This window comes from Leptinotarsa decemlineata, unplaced genomic scaffold (genome assembly GCF_025532065.1).
Source record: "Leptinotarsa decemlineata unplaced genomic scaffold, Ldec_3_MD MMD2_tig00000505_RagTag_RagTag, whole genome shotgun sequence".
Lineage (NCBI taxonomy): Eukaryota > Metazoa > Arthropoda > Insecta > Coleoptera > Chrysomelidae > Leptinotarsa > Leptinotarsa decemlineata.
Genome location: NW_027412549.1, coordinates 10883550 through 10898906, shown reverse-complemented (window position 1 = coordinate 10898906; position 15357 = coordinate 10883550). Strand labels below are relative to the sequence as shown.

Here is a 15357-nt window from a genome sequence, read left to right as displayed (position 1 = left end):
TGCATTGGTGGCGGACATCGAGGACGATGCGATCATTGGAATGGACATAATGAATTCCAGAGGGTTTGAGCTGAATTTTCAAGACGGCGTCCTACGTGTCGGCGAAGAAGAGCTGGTGCTTCATGGAAGAAGCGAAGAGATGATTAGAGTCCTGTTGGCCGAAGACGTGTGCGTACCTGAGAGGGCTGAAAACATACTAGAGGCTCGCTTGGACGGTGGTGCGAGCATCGGGAATGTGATAATGTTCGAGCCCAAGATACATGACGAGAAAATTGGACGAAAAATCGCACTGGGGAAGACCCTGTTGCGTGTTGATGAAGTTGTGTCGGTCAGGGGCGGCCTCAGATTCATTATAATATCAAAAATTGCAACCATCTTAGTATCTTGTTTATGTAGAAGTTTGACATTATATCGATTTAATTATTGAATTTGTTCAGAATGGAATTAAATAAAACTTTGATAAGTGTATAATGGATTCTTGAACTACCGTTAGTTAGTCGGATCTAACGGATGAATTATTATATTTACCCCAACTGTTCGGCCATTTCATAGAAAATTTTTTCTTTCAATAGTGTGGCATTTTCGAATAATTCGTAAAAAATGTAAAAATATCTTTTTTCGTAATGAGTTAGAATGAAAAATTAAATATAAATGTTCCTCCAATTGAAAGCAGAAGGATCTATTCAAATTTAAGTATGATTGCAACCTATCCTTCGTTGAAATAATATAAAATTTCGGAAATGAGGGGAAAGAGAACTCTTGAGATGAAGTTAACTATCGAATTCAACATAGATTCATGAAACATTTTTTGAATGATTTTTTTGGGAATAATCATCTGAACAAATTGAGAGGATTTGAGGAAATTAATGGTACTACTACACTTGAACAACCAAAATTGTAGATTTGCAGGTTTTTTCCGAGTATATGTAGACTTGAATGTACTGAAAATGTGAAAATCACTACCTTGAGAAACATTTCGGTCATTATATGTAAATATTAGTCTCTAACATAATTCATAATGGTGAATATTATTGATTGGATTCGAGAGTTTTGAATTATCCTGCAAATATACTGACCCACTCTTGATGAAGTTACTCCACATTCTAATCATCCTCTGAGAAACAAGTTGGTCCAATCCTGTGGGAGGCGATAAATTATTTTTTTTCCACATGTACCATTGTTCTTCAAGGTGTGAAACACCTGTAGAAAAAGCATTGTACAACATTGTAACGTGTATTTTTTGTTGATTTCCAATATTTGATATTTTCATGAAGAAAATACAGGCCGTTTCTTTTGTCATGTGGTAACATTGCTATATTCTAAACCGTAACAGATACGAAGACGATTATATGAGAAAAAAGATAACTGTGATCGAAAAAAATTTACGAGGACTCTCGCCTTTCTCGAGTTATACGGGAAAAACCAAAAATATTGTTTTTCGTTTTTTCGAATGGAATTGTTATTTCGGAGAATATCAAAAAATGGAAAAAAAATTATTGTATTCGAAGTGTACTATGACGATGAAATGATAAATATTTGATAAAACGTTTCATGGCAACATAGCCACCAATTTAAGGACCTGTCTTTTTTATTACACATATTGATAAAGCAATAAATTCACAATCCAAGGGTATGTCACATTTGATATTTTTATAGTGTTTATTTGAAATAACTACCATCATCAGTGACAACAATTTTAAATTATGGTCCTGTCGTTATTTTTTTTGTAAATTGTTTCGATTTTTCCAAAATATAATTCAGATAACCCAATAAATTCGACAGATAGCTAACACAATGAAACTTTGTACTTTTTTTTTGTAATTTTTTGTATTGCCATAATCCTTCTTTCAAGGCTTATTTCTCCCTAATCAATTATTATTCGAAATATTTTTATAATTTTCAATCCTGGAAGTAACTGAAATATCAGTTTTTTGTCAAAATTCGATTGTTGTATGATTTGGTATGATCAAATAGCGTCTCAATTCATGTACCATCCTAAACGCGTAGGCTTTGCTTAGTTTCTATTGCAGGAAAAATGAATGCGATGTTGATATCTGTTGAGAACAGTCAGACTTTTATGAGCATATCAAAGATGTATTTAAATGATGAAAGGACTGATATGGTATTTAGTTATGCAAAATCGAATAGAAGTCCTCCTTTGGCAAGTAATATGTATGTTGAGCTATAGTCGAATTGTCGTATTCCAAACATCCAAATGTTTGGACGATTAGAAACAAATTCGAAGGAATATGGTGCATTTGACAGAAAGAAAAAAAATCCACCAGAACTATTTAAAAAAAAACAAATATTAATGCAATGCAAATTTCATCACCTCAATGAAAGGGATTACGTAAGGAGAGTACGATTTGCGAAGTGGTTAATACGTAGAAATAAGGAAGTTGGAAATATTTGTAAAAAAAAAAATGATATGGACGGACGAATCAAAATTCACCAGCAATGGTTGGTGTAACAAATATATCCATTATAGCTGGAATAACACAAATGAACATTTACATAGAGAAACCAATTTCCAAAAAAGGTTCGGATTAAATGTTTGGTTGGGAATTGTGGGAACAAACATCCTTGGTCCTTCCTTTTAGGATGATCATTTGAATAGTGAAATGTATCTTCATTTTCTATGAAAGGGAACATTTAGATGCAATATTCCCAAGAAAATGTATTGGAAACAATGAACCAATCAACTCGCCGGCTTGATCCCCAGATCTTACTCCTTTAGATTTCTCGTCTGGGGATACATAAAGGATACAGTTTTTTCAACCCCAAGTACAGATATCTCAAACAAAAAATAAGAGATGCATGTATTAGTATTGAAATATGTTCAAAATCTGTTTTTTTCGTTAACCAGTTATCTCACCCCTACGAACGACAACCCTAAGAAGTCGAAACTTGTGCGAGCTAAGGACCTTTCAACGTGTGATTCCTAACACGGGTTGGACGATAGCAAGTCAAAATCGAGCGTTCAGCCTGGGGCTTGAACCATTCACTAACATATCGGCCGATTGACTGAGTGAACAAAGCACCCACATCGAACCGCCCGGCTACCGAACGATTGCCATAGAAATTGTCTGGACCGACAACTTATGTACATTCAACAAAGAGGTCGTCAATTCGAAAATTTGATGTAGATTGCCAGGTAGGTCTGATTTTTCGTATTGGTTTCATTTTTCCCAAAAGTTCATGATATAATAAATTGTTTTTCTGTTTGATTGTTGTCACTGATGATGGTGCTCATTTTGAATGAAAAGGCTATGAAAACATCAAATGTGATATAGCCTTGGATCGCTTCATCAGTATCTATAACAAAAAAGACAGGGCCGTATTTAAAAAAAAAGTTGATGGTGGCCACGTTGACACGAAACGTTTTATCGAATATGTATTATTACATCGTCATACTACACTTCGAATACAATAACATTTTCCTTTTCTACTTTTTGATATTCTCCGAAATAACAATTACATTGGACAAGAACGAAAAACAGCATTTTTGTATATCCCCGTGTAACTCGAGAAAGGCGGGAGTCCTCGTAAATTTTCTTCCACCATTGTATTGTTCCCGATGACAGTTATTTTTTTCCCATTTTATCGTCTTCGTATCTGTTACGGTTTAGAATATAGAAATGTTACCATATGATGAAAGAAACGGCCTGTATAGTACAAGAAAGTAGAGTGGAATGACACAACTATTCAAAAAATTCAATTATAATAACGCATATGCAAAACAAACTGATAAGATCAACACCACATTGACATATTTCTCAGGTGAATTATAACCTCGATAGTTTTTGCATAATTTTGACTCGATCATAATCCATAATAAATGGAACTGAATTATTAAATTTCTTCGTGAAAATTACATGTTAATTTGTATCGGTAGAATAATTTGTGATCTATTGATATACACATCCATGTCCAACTTGTGCTTATTTTCCGAAGAAGACATTGGGGAAATTTATTATTTTATTAGAATTTATTCTTTTTAAAAATTTAAATGAAATTATCTCGTACCTATTGACTATGAATAACAAAATTCATTAGCGCAAATAATAACAAAAGTGAAGAATTTTCAATTGAAAAACTATTAATTTCATAGATAAGACATAGATACGAGTATAACTTCAAATATTGAGTGGATTATGTTTTAAGATTTCGAATTTTGATTAGTGAATGGCAAAATATACTTTTTATATAGCAGAAATACATATTATTTTTTTGTCCTGATCTGTGGAATTGAGTTTATACAATTATGTGAATATAATATAGATTTTTCTCATAGTAGCTTACATCCTTGAAATGCTTACCTTCTGCAGGTCTGTATTTCAAAATTCCATCTAGTCCTCTCAGACCATAATCACTAACATATGAAAAGAGGTAATAATACAGTTTCGTATGTTTTGCTGCCAACTGAACAGTTTTTCTTAGAGGTCGAATGAATTGGACATCAGACAAATACTGAAATGATGATGTAAAAAATTCAGAAAATACTGGAAAGCAAAAATTGAGGTGATAACTGAGAGCCATCAAAATTGTCGTAATAACAAATCATAACCTTAAAAAAAACAGTAATTTGAACATATCCCTTATACCGTGCTTTTCTTCAATGTACCCCCCCCCTTTTATTTTTTGAACGGGTAAACTTGAAAAATGGAAATTTGGGTTAATGAAATAAATGCATGAATACTTTATTTTGAAGTTAAATTGACAGATGAAATTTTCAAGATGGCGACTGGGCACCATCTGGAAAAAAATTAATAGAAAAAGGGGTCTTGTGACAGACACATCTTTTCTGACAAATGCTTAACAATATCATATGTCAATATATTCGACTACTACAAAATACATTGACATTATATGAGATAATGAGCTTGAGGTCAGTTTAGAAGATGCTTCACGCCGAACATTTTCGAACACAGTAACGTCAATATCTCTATAAATATTTATTATGTTCTGTCGTATATCCAATATTGAAGCAGGTTCATTTTCGTACACCTTTTGCTTCAAAATATCCCATAAAAAAGTCCAAAGGTGTCAAATCTGGCGAGAGGACTGGCCATTCTGTAGGACCTCGACGGCCAATCCAATGACCGGGAAAAGTAGTATCCAAATAGTTTTTTACTTGTCTGAAGAAATGTGGTGATGCTCCATCTTATTGGAATACAATATCCATATCGAATTCATTAGGATTCGTTTCGACAGTTTCAGTGATGAGAGGGTCAACAGTAGTTTCCAGCATATTCAAATACAGTTCCCGAGTTAGATTTTGATCAATAACTGGAGGTCCTACAAAATAGTTTCCCAATATTCCTGCCTAAACGTTAATTTTTTCTGGGTATGTGTTTCCCGGAAAACGTGAGGGTTGGTGTCACTAAAATAACGTCAATTTTGTCTGTAAATATTGCCGTTTGAAAAAATTTATATTCTTCACTGAAACAAATATCGTGGAGATAGGTAGGATGCCTTGCAATGGCTTCCGTCATGATTTGGCAGAGTTCTCTTCTTCGATCAGGGTCATCTTCAGTTATTTGGTGTACTATTTAAATCCTGTATGGATGAACGTTCCTAACACAAATAACTAACTCCAGTAATATTCATTACTACACCAAAGGTTCCAAACAGGTCATTACAAGTATACCCTGTATTTTAGTGAAACCTTTTGAAATCGATTTGACCGTCCATCAGTTGCCCCTTTTCAAATAACATCAAAAGTGTTTTCGAGATCTATACAACCAGAGAAAGAGAGGGGACTTAATTTTCAACGTGATATCCCAAACATCACAAAAACCATATCTACATAACATTTTGCATTCCATGAAACATTTGCGCTCCCGCATAATATGAAATAGCAATCACCAGGTCATTCGCCAAAATATATAAACAAAAACTACTTTTTTGTGAACGTTTTCATTAGCTAACAATAAATACTATTGATTCTTACCGGAAAATGTTCAATATCTTGAGTTGATAAACTGTCACGCTAATGTTTTTCAGACAATGATACACAAAAATTTGGTTATTTCGGCCGAGTGGAATGCTAGAGGATGCAAGACATTCTAGAAAATATATTATGAAGCCCGTTATTATTACAATATTGAAGAATCTGAGTTACCCTTCGTTCTTTTAGAAATGAAATGCCAAAAGACATTTCTCAAATTTCGATCTAGTTAATTATAATGGATTTCTGAAAATTGTTTGCACTTTGTCATTGCAGTGGGTTCAGAAAATATATTGAAGAAGGTATTTTACAGGATGCTCTATTCTTTGAGACATCTCAGGCTCTGGATTTTTCAATAAGGACCTGAATGTGGAAAGAAATATATATCAACATTGTCTTTCCCATAATATTGACTCTTCATCTGTAGAGATTTCTCATTTTGAAAATTTACGAAACATCTCTTTCTGGGACTTTTTTTATTATGGTAGCAAATGAAGTACCTAAAATCGATTGGCATTTTTTCAAAGTGAAAGGGGAAACTTAATCCCACCATATTATCAAATGAAAATAAGCTATGCATTTGCCAGCAGCTGTTTGCAGTCTATAGATAAAAATAATAATAATACATATTTATTAGAAATGAAATGAAAGGTACATAAACATAAGCAGTCAGCAGTAAATAAACATGTGAAAAAACCACTATAGGCGGGGCCTGTGCGTGGATGAAATGGGGTTACATATATATATATATATATATATATATATATATATATATATATATATATATATATATATATATATATATATATATATATGTGTGTGTATAAGAATATGAAAACCAAAATGAATATGTAATATAAATGTAAAGGTAGATAGATATAAAAGATGTGTACATATTCAATGAGGTATATTAAAATATAAGGTAAGTATCAGGTTTTTCTTTTGTATGGCATGATTAGTCAATAAGACTGTGAATTGTTGTTCTGGGCAATGAGAAAATCAATTTCAGGTGATACTTGAATGTAGTTGGCCTTGAAATATTTTGAATTTCAGCTGGTAGAAATTGGTATAGTTTGGGACTCAAATATGTCAGACTTTTTTGTCCTTTTGATTTTCTCATAAAAGGAGTCAAGTATGTGAGTTGTCTGTTCCTTGTAATTGTATTGATGTTCCAGGTTCTTCAATTCGTCCTCAGAATTATGCTGTTTGATGTTGCTACGTAAAAAGAATAGTTGCCTTGGATCCATAATATTAGTTTCATTGAATAGTCTATCTGATGGATATTTTATATCTTTATTGAATATAATTTTAAGTAGGCGCTTTTAAACAATGATTAATTTTTCGAGGTGAGACTTACTTAACCCTCCCCTTGCTAATATTCCATACACAATATGTGGTTCCACTAACGTCTGATATATCGTTCTCATTGCTTTGAAATCTAGAAAATATTTAACATTTCTGAGTTTACGAATTAAAAACTGTATTTTCTTAGTGATGTATTCGATTTGTTTATTCCATTTCAGGTTATTGTCTATCATAACACCAAGGTATTTGATCTTATTACAGCTGCATATTGGGATATCTTCAGTGATTTGCAGACTATCATAAGAAGGAGTACTTCTCTTATCAATATGTATGTGTAGAAAAAATGTTTTTTTGAAGTTGATTGTTCAAAGGCTTGAATATTACGGATATCGCTTTCTACTTGAATTTTAAGTGATAGCCAGTCTTCAGGACTGTAGAAAATTGCAGTATCATCCGCATAAGTAATAATTTGACCACTTGTGTTCATTCTGAATAGATATCATTCAAATATTTATTGAACAGAAGTGGTCCCAAAACAGTTCCTTGGGGTACACCATATTCTATCCTTTGAAAATTGCTCCTCACCATCTTCAGTTCAACACATTGAAATCTATTTGAAAGATAACTTTCGAATAATGTTAAGGCCACTCCCCTTATGCCGATGTTTTCCAAGCATTCCAGAAGCAAGTCATGACTGACCGTATCGAATGCCTTTGAAAGGTCTATAAATACACATAGAGAGGGTTTTCCTGTATCTAAGGCATTATACATCTTTGTTGTAAGGGCGAGGATTGCATCTTGGGTTGATACTCCTTCTTTGAACCCGTATTGGTTGGCGGAGATAATTTTTTTTCATTAAGATATTTGGTACGTCTTATTTTTATGATTTTTTCCAGTATTTTAGCAATAGCGGTTGGTCTATAGTTTATGACATCCTCCCTATTACCTGTTTTGAAAATTGGTTTGATCATTGACTTTTTGAAGATGCTTGGGAAATGTCCTTGCTGAAGGCACTTATTGAATATGTGAGACAGCGGTTTTTTGATCATCGGTGATATTAATTTTATTGTTTCTGCTTTCATTACATCAATACCAGGTGCTTTCTTGTATTTGATCGATAAAATAATATCATTTATTTCATCAGCATTGGTAGCGTTCAAGAACATTGAGGACAATGGATTATTTTTCTCAGGAGGTTGAAAATTAGGATCCCTGTCAATTGTATTTGCAAGTTTTCCACCAATTTGTATGTAAACTTCGTTGAAAATATCAGCAATAGATTTGGTATCTGTAATTTTTTCTCCGTTATGTTTGATAGAGTTCATTGATAGTGGTCCATACATTTTTACTATTTTCAGCATTCTGTTCGATTTTGTTGCGATAATAGTTGGATTTTGTTATTCTCAAAAGCTGTCTCAATTGATTTTTGTACCGAGTATAGTTTTGTTTCAATTCCACATTTTCAGGTTCATTAAAAAGTTGCTGATACATTTTATCTCGTCTATTGATAGATTTTATGAGTCCATTGGTAATCCATGTTTTACGTTTTTGGATTTTATATCTGTGCGAAGTTGTGCAGTTTACTATTTCAGTATTTAGAATATCCATGAAAATATTTGTTGCAGTTTCTGCATCTTCCGTTTCACAAAAGGCATTCCAGCGGACATTTTGTAGTTTCTCTGTTAGTTGATTATAATTGATTTTGTTATGACTAGAGAATTTGTTTGTGGGATTGCTATTTATATTATTTTCATATATAATTTGTAGGAATGTCGTGTAATAATCGATCGCATTTGTTTTGATTATAAATCGTAGGAGAAGTTCGGAGTCTGCATATGTTTTCACAAATATATGGTCTAGGCATGATTCACTTTGAGTTGTTACTCGAGTATATTTATTAATGGTCGACACAAAACCATACTCCTGCATGATAGTTATGTATTCCGTTTTCATTATGCTGTCGTCTTTGATGTTAATATTGATGTCGCCAAGAAATATGGTATAATCCGAATTTATGATAATGTTTTCCAACATATTTCATATGTTCTCTAAGAACATGTCTATACAGTAGTTTGGTGGTCTATATCCTGCTATCACGTGAATCGTTTTGGTCATATGCTTTAATTTTAACGAGAGAAATTTTAAGTTATTAGAAAATTCCACAGCCTCATATGAGTAATGCAAGTCATACTTGATGTATATTACTGTACCATCATTTTGGTTATAGCAGCTATTATTATAAATTAGGTCATACTCTGCTAGGTTATACACATTCAGATCAACCAACTCCCTCGTTTCTGTTAATACAATGCATTCGGGTAGTTGTGTAAGTTGTTCCAAGTAACACTGTAGCTCAAGTTTTAATTCAAGCCTCTGATATTTTTGTGTAAGATTTTAAAATTTGGATTGTTATTATTAATTCTTAGAACATTATTATATTTATAAAAATCAGCGACGAAATCGCGTATATACTGATCCATAGGGATGTCAATTAGAATTTATATAATTTAAACAATATTTATATGTATCAGAGATAGAAACGAACACTTGACAAAAAAAAATTTATGAGCAATTTAAACAATTGAATTTCGAAAAATTATTGTAATCTACTGAAACTGCAGTGAAACAATCTGCTTAAAGTGAAGCTACGATATCTGGATGTTTATCTATTTGATCGTGTTTTTACTTTTACGGGTGGTACAATAACATCTCGTTCTAGTGTTTTCTTCGTTATTTTAGGCGTATTTTTCGGTCCTATGATTTCTTTTGCATTTTGTCTTGTTTCTTCTGCGAATAGTTCATCGTTGCATTTTTCGGTGTTGCCGAAGACTTCTTCACTTCTCTGGGCTGTTGGCGTACTTGGAGCACTGTTTGCTTTCACGGTTTCTTGATATTCTATCGCTTTCAGTTCATCTACTGTGAATGGCTTGTGGTTAATATATAGTTTATTTCCCTTAAGAGATATTGTAATGAATTTGACAATGACAATATTATAAATTACCTTCTATAAGAAACAGCTTCACTAGTTGTTCAGATTATGTGTAACGTTCAGACGTGTTGGTTCGATTAGAAACAATACTCAGAATTGATTGTTCAATTACCTATCATACAGGGATCCTTATCTTCATAGCGAAAAATAAACCGCAATGTTCAGCGCTTATACTACTTTGCGAAAAACATTATCGAGCAAAATAGTCATCGCAAAACTGCCCAAATCAATAACATAACCTAAAAAACGCTGAGTTACTTCTACGCTTGTTTGAAGGTGATTGACAATGTTTCGTGATGAATTTCACTAGTTCGGACTTCCATTGTCTACTATATAAAATGATTTGAAATCCCTGAAACAAGTAAAAAAAGAATAATTAAAAAAGAATAGTTGAAAATAACAATTATATTAAGCAACAATAAACCTGAAATGAAATGATAGTGAAGTAACCTACAAGTAAAAATATAATAATTGAATAAATAAAAATTAAAGAAATGCAAAAAGAAAATAATAAAAAAATAAAAAAGTGTAGAGATTTCAAGTCACGTTAGTTCACGACGTTTCGATTGTTGGTATCTACAATCGTCTTCGGGTGATGTCATCACCCGAATTATTTTTATATTATTATTATATTTTTACTTGTAGGTTATTTCACTATCATTTCATTTCAGGTTCATTGTTGCTTAATATAATTGTTATTTTCAACTATTCTTTTTTAATTATTCTTTTTTTACTTGTTTCAGGGATTTCAAATCATTTTATATAGTAGACAATGGAAGTCCGAACTAATGAAATTCATTACTTCTACGCGATATTAATTTTCGGGGAAAAATATGCGTGATATTTGAGTACTCGCTGAATTAATTACTGCTAAGGATGCGAATTCAGTACAATGAAGAAATAATCTCACCAATTTTGCGGTTCAGAAGACATCTACTTACGCATGCCATAAAAGTCAATCAAGCCAAGCTGAATATATTCAAAATCTCCCGAATTGGTCAGTATTAAAACCTACGCAGAGCCCAGCAGTAGTGAACGGAACTGACCATTTACTGATCATCTTTAGCTATTTTATTGTATACCTTTGTTTGTATATTTTTCATTTATTTTCTCCTTACAAAAAGATTTATCCCAATATTCTGAGTGAAATAATGAGTTTGATGTCGAATAAAAATTATCCCATTGGAATATGGGTATTTGTGTCCGAATTTTCAAGATATATACTCACATATAAGATATCCTTCCTGCTGGCATCTAGATACGACCTTGTAAAATAATGTTTCAGAATTTTCATTCCAACGGCGGTTCTCTGTTCTGCAGTTTTGATATTCATGGCAAGGGGTGGTAATGATCCAGGGCTTATATCATATATAATATTCAATGGCCGAAGTATATTGATGACTGAAATAATATAATTTTCTCAAAAACAACATGTACATTACTAAAAATCAAATCTGTTTCTTACAACGAATGAACAGTAATTTTTTGATCGATGTCGTTTTCATCTGGAAAGAGCATATTTGTAAACATGGATATGTGAAAAATTGTTTGTTTTTTGAATTTTATCATGACTTACCTTCAGCAAACAACAATGACTCTAAGGAGTTTTCGCCATGAGAATTGGCACTCTATTGAAATCTCCATTTTCTAATATTTTGTACACATTTTGTGATAAAAAGGCTCCTTTGTGGTGGGGTTCAATTGTGGGGCTGAATGGAAATCCTTCTCTTTCTGCTTGGGGTATGGACTGAAAATATTAGGGAAATCAGATCGATGATAAATGTTTCACCAACAATGCCATACAAAAGATTGAAAATGGAAAGTCTGTTCAAATTCGGTATAGAATTTTTGGATACAACACGATTACTATCACTTCTTTATTTGGGGTATGAAAAATAGATCACACGTTTACTGATATTGACAGATGTTATCTCACAAATTGAATGAAAAAAATGACCAGTAGGTTGGCATCATTAGGAGGTAACTATCGTTTTCTAATTCTTCTCTTGAATTATTGTTACTGTCCTTTCCTCTCCTGGCGAATAATGTAAGCATTCTCATTCATTCGGTATTGTTGTTTTCGATCTTTGCTTTGCCTTTCTCATAATAATCAATTTCAGTTTCATACGCTCTATATTGAATATCTCATTTCTTCTCTTGTTTTGCTTCCATTCCGCACTGATTCACTATTGAAATATCCAGTGAATTTCAGAATCATAAACAGTTCAAACAAATGTCTGCTGGAAAACAACTTCTTTCCCGGCTAAAACCATGCTGGACAGTGGATTATATCCGACAGACATTTAGGCAAGATATCTCAGAGAGGTTAGTCTCGCAGATGTGTCTCGTTCATCCAGCAGCTGGACTTGCTGGAATCATTCGAATAGATCACCTACAGACCAGTTTCGAGGTAATTCCACTCGTCAGCGCAGTGAAGATCCCTCTCAAACAGCATTACGCCCAAGACTCAATTAATTTCAATGCGGCTCGACTAAGAGAAAGATTGTTACCTAGTAATAGCTCCATCTCGTGAACAAAGCCTCAATGGGGGCAACCATTTGGTAGCCTTCATCTCAAAGGCACTACCTACACTAACATGATCATCTAGAAAGAAATACCAAAATTTATTCAAATTACCTGGGAGCTTTTTGAAATGTAAATGAGTGAAAAGTAAAGAGCTCTAGTGATTCATATTGTTTTATCATTGAAATATTAGAGATATTTAAATTTGCTGAATTTGGTCTAGTTCTGAACATATCTATTTGGAAGAAAAGATCAAGATGAAGTATCTTTTCCTAGATTGAATTGAGAAAATCCAACTGAAATATAAAGGAATAAAAAATCCACTGGAACCAACCAAAAATCAAATTTACTAAGAACTTAACAAAGACATTCTCCACGGTTCCAGAAGTTGAATTATTGTTACCATACTGTCCTATGTTCTGATAGGCTCCCAAAAATATTCAATTTCACTTCAATCCACTGTCTGTGTAGAACTAGAAGACTTCAATTTTTCACAAAAAAATCAATTTCATTTCTGAAATCGGTAAGAAAATGGAAAATTCAAGAACAAACGTAAATATATTGCCTAATAATTACCACAAGAACAATTAGTTTCGAAGCATGTTTCAGTTGCTCCACATCCACCTTGCGGAGTACCTCAATTAAATCTCTGGTATTTATTGTATTTACACCAACTGCAATACCAACGTCAACAGCAAGTTTTCTGGGATTTTTTTGGAATGCCCACTGACACAGAGGGCTGCCACTGCTTGAAATGGCTGCTCGGAAGAGACCTTTACTTTTGGGAGAAGACACTTGATAAAGGACAGAGGCAGCTCCTGCACTTTGACCAAAAATTGTCACACGATTCCTATCACCACCAAATTTTTTGATGTTTCGTTGGACCCAGCGCAGCGCAAGGTTCTGATCTTTGAGTCCGTAGTTTCCAGGACTGGCCATGTCTTCTGTGCTGAGAAAACCTGAAAAAGTTAATTTACGATGAGAATGAAATATATATTTCGGTTCTTACATACCATCAAAACACACGACTATGCTTTTAGTGTACATGTTTTGAGATACCTCAAACAGATGAAAAAAACCCAGTTACAAAAATGCATTCATTCATTTGAAATATTTGATTGAACCGTAAAATATCAGATGAAAAAGATATTTCCAAGTAGTAGACGCTGATGATTTCCAATTTGTGGATGTTGAGGGAGTTACTAGTGTAACAGAGAATCATTTAGTAGGAGTACAAATAGTGAAAAAGATTTGATTTCTTATGGTAGGGGTGATCAAATTTATATCTAAATAATATAATGCGAATCAATTCACTAACTATGTTATTGATACTTAACAATTTGACTCACCAAATAAACCCACTCTATAATTAAATGTTACCACAATGATATCTTGATCTATAAAATTATCACCACCGTAGAACTTTGCTGAAGAATTGCCATGAAGAAATGCTCCTCCATATATCCAAACTAATACTGGCAACAGTTCTTTGATAGTCTGTGGATTCTGAAAAAATGGAAATTTGAATCTGGAGTTCAAAACTAAAATTTTTATGAGATCTCAACAAGTATTTTTGGAAAACATATTTACTTTTGAAAAATAGTATGTATGCTAAAATAGAACAGTTGTTCATTATTCTTCATGTTACTATATTTCAACCACACATTTCATATAAGTTGCAATCCATTGAAGACGTTAGAGTTGCACCACTTCGAATTGTAATGAAACAGTATTAATACGGTCCTCGAGTTTACTACTGGGGAGTCCCCTAGTATCAAACTCTCCTGAAAGCTAAAAGTGATTTTTGTGTGCACATATGCTTAAGTGTTTTGATGGTTGACACTGTGCATTCAGTGGGAGTGATTAACCGTAAAACAATCAATTAATAAACGTTACAATGACCTGTAGAAGAACTCCACATAAAACATTACAAGGCGAATAATAGCCGTTGAATCCAAATAGTTTTCAACATACCGTCAAGAAAGTTCACTAATTCTAATTTATTTCTACTTCTACTTATGAAAAAAGATCAATTTGATCATCTGAATACCTGAAACAAGAAGAGGTTGAGTTGATCAATCAACTCATCTCTCTTCACGATCTGTAGATACCAAGTTCTTGTGATGCACTATTTCGAACTTTTGGTGTAGTAATGAATATTACTGGAGTTTTTTCTGACACCAAACCGTTATTTTAAGACCTCGTAATAATCTTCAAGAGAAAGATTAAACTAAATATACTAACAATGTTATCCTTAGTTATACCATATATACCTCTTCTAGGTACCTGCGCCTTGAGTGTCTTGAATTAATTTCACAATATTGCCTTCTCTACTAGTCTTAAATTAGTTTTGCAATGTGTCCTTTTGTAATAGTCGGATAAATCTAATAGTTAAAATATTATTTTAACAAGTTATGTAGTATGCTATTATGTATTGGTCCACCAACGTTATTCATAATATTATGTTTACTTATTTCTACACTTTCAAAGGTATCTAGATGCCTGTTGTTGTTAACTTGTCTAACTAATCTTGATGAACTGATGTCTGTGAAATGGTTTTGTTGTAGAATATTATGGGCGACTGCTGATT

The 15357-nt window shown here is 32.9% G+C and overlaps 1 protein-coding gene across 1 annotated transcript in view; it reads right to left on the bottom strand.

Moving 5' to 3' along the window:
- The window catches only part of LOC111507722 (juvenile hormone esterase), a 54583-nt gene that overhangs the window by 7424 nt on the left and 31802 nt on the right, over nt 1-15357 (bottom strand). The window contains 7 exon segments of the mRNA XM_074173922.1: nt 1077-1200; nt 4320-4470; nt 11473-11645; nt 11821-11859; nt 11862-11991; nt 13344-13726; nt 14117-14273. Of these exon segments, the coding sequence (XP_074030023.1) occupies nt 1077-1200; nt 4320-4470; nt 11473-11645; nt 11821-11859; nt 11862-11991; nt 13344-13726; nt 14117-14273 (1157 nt within the window).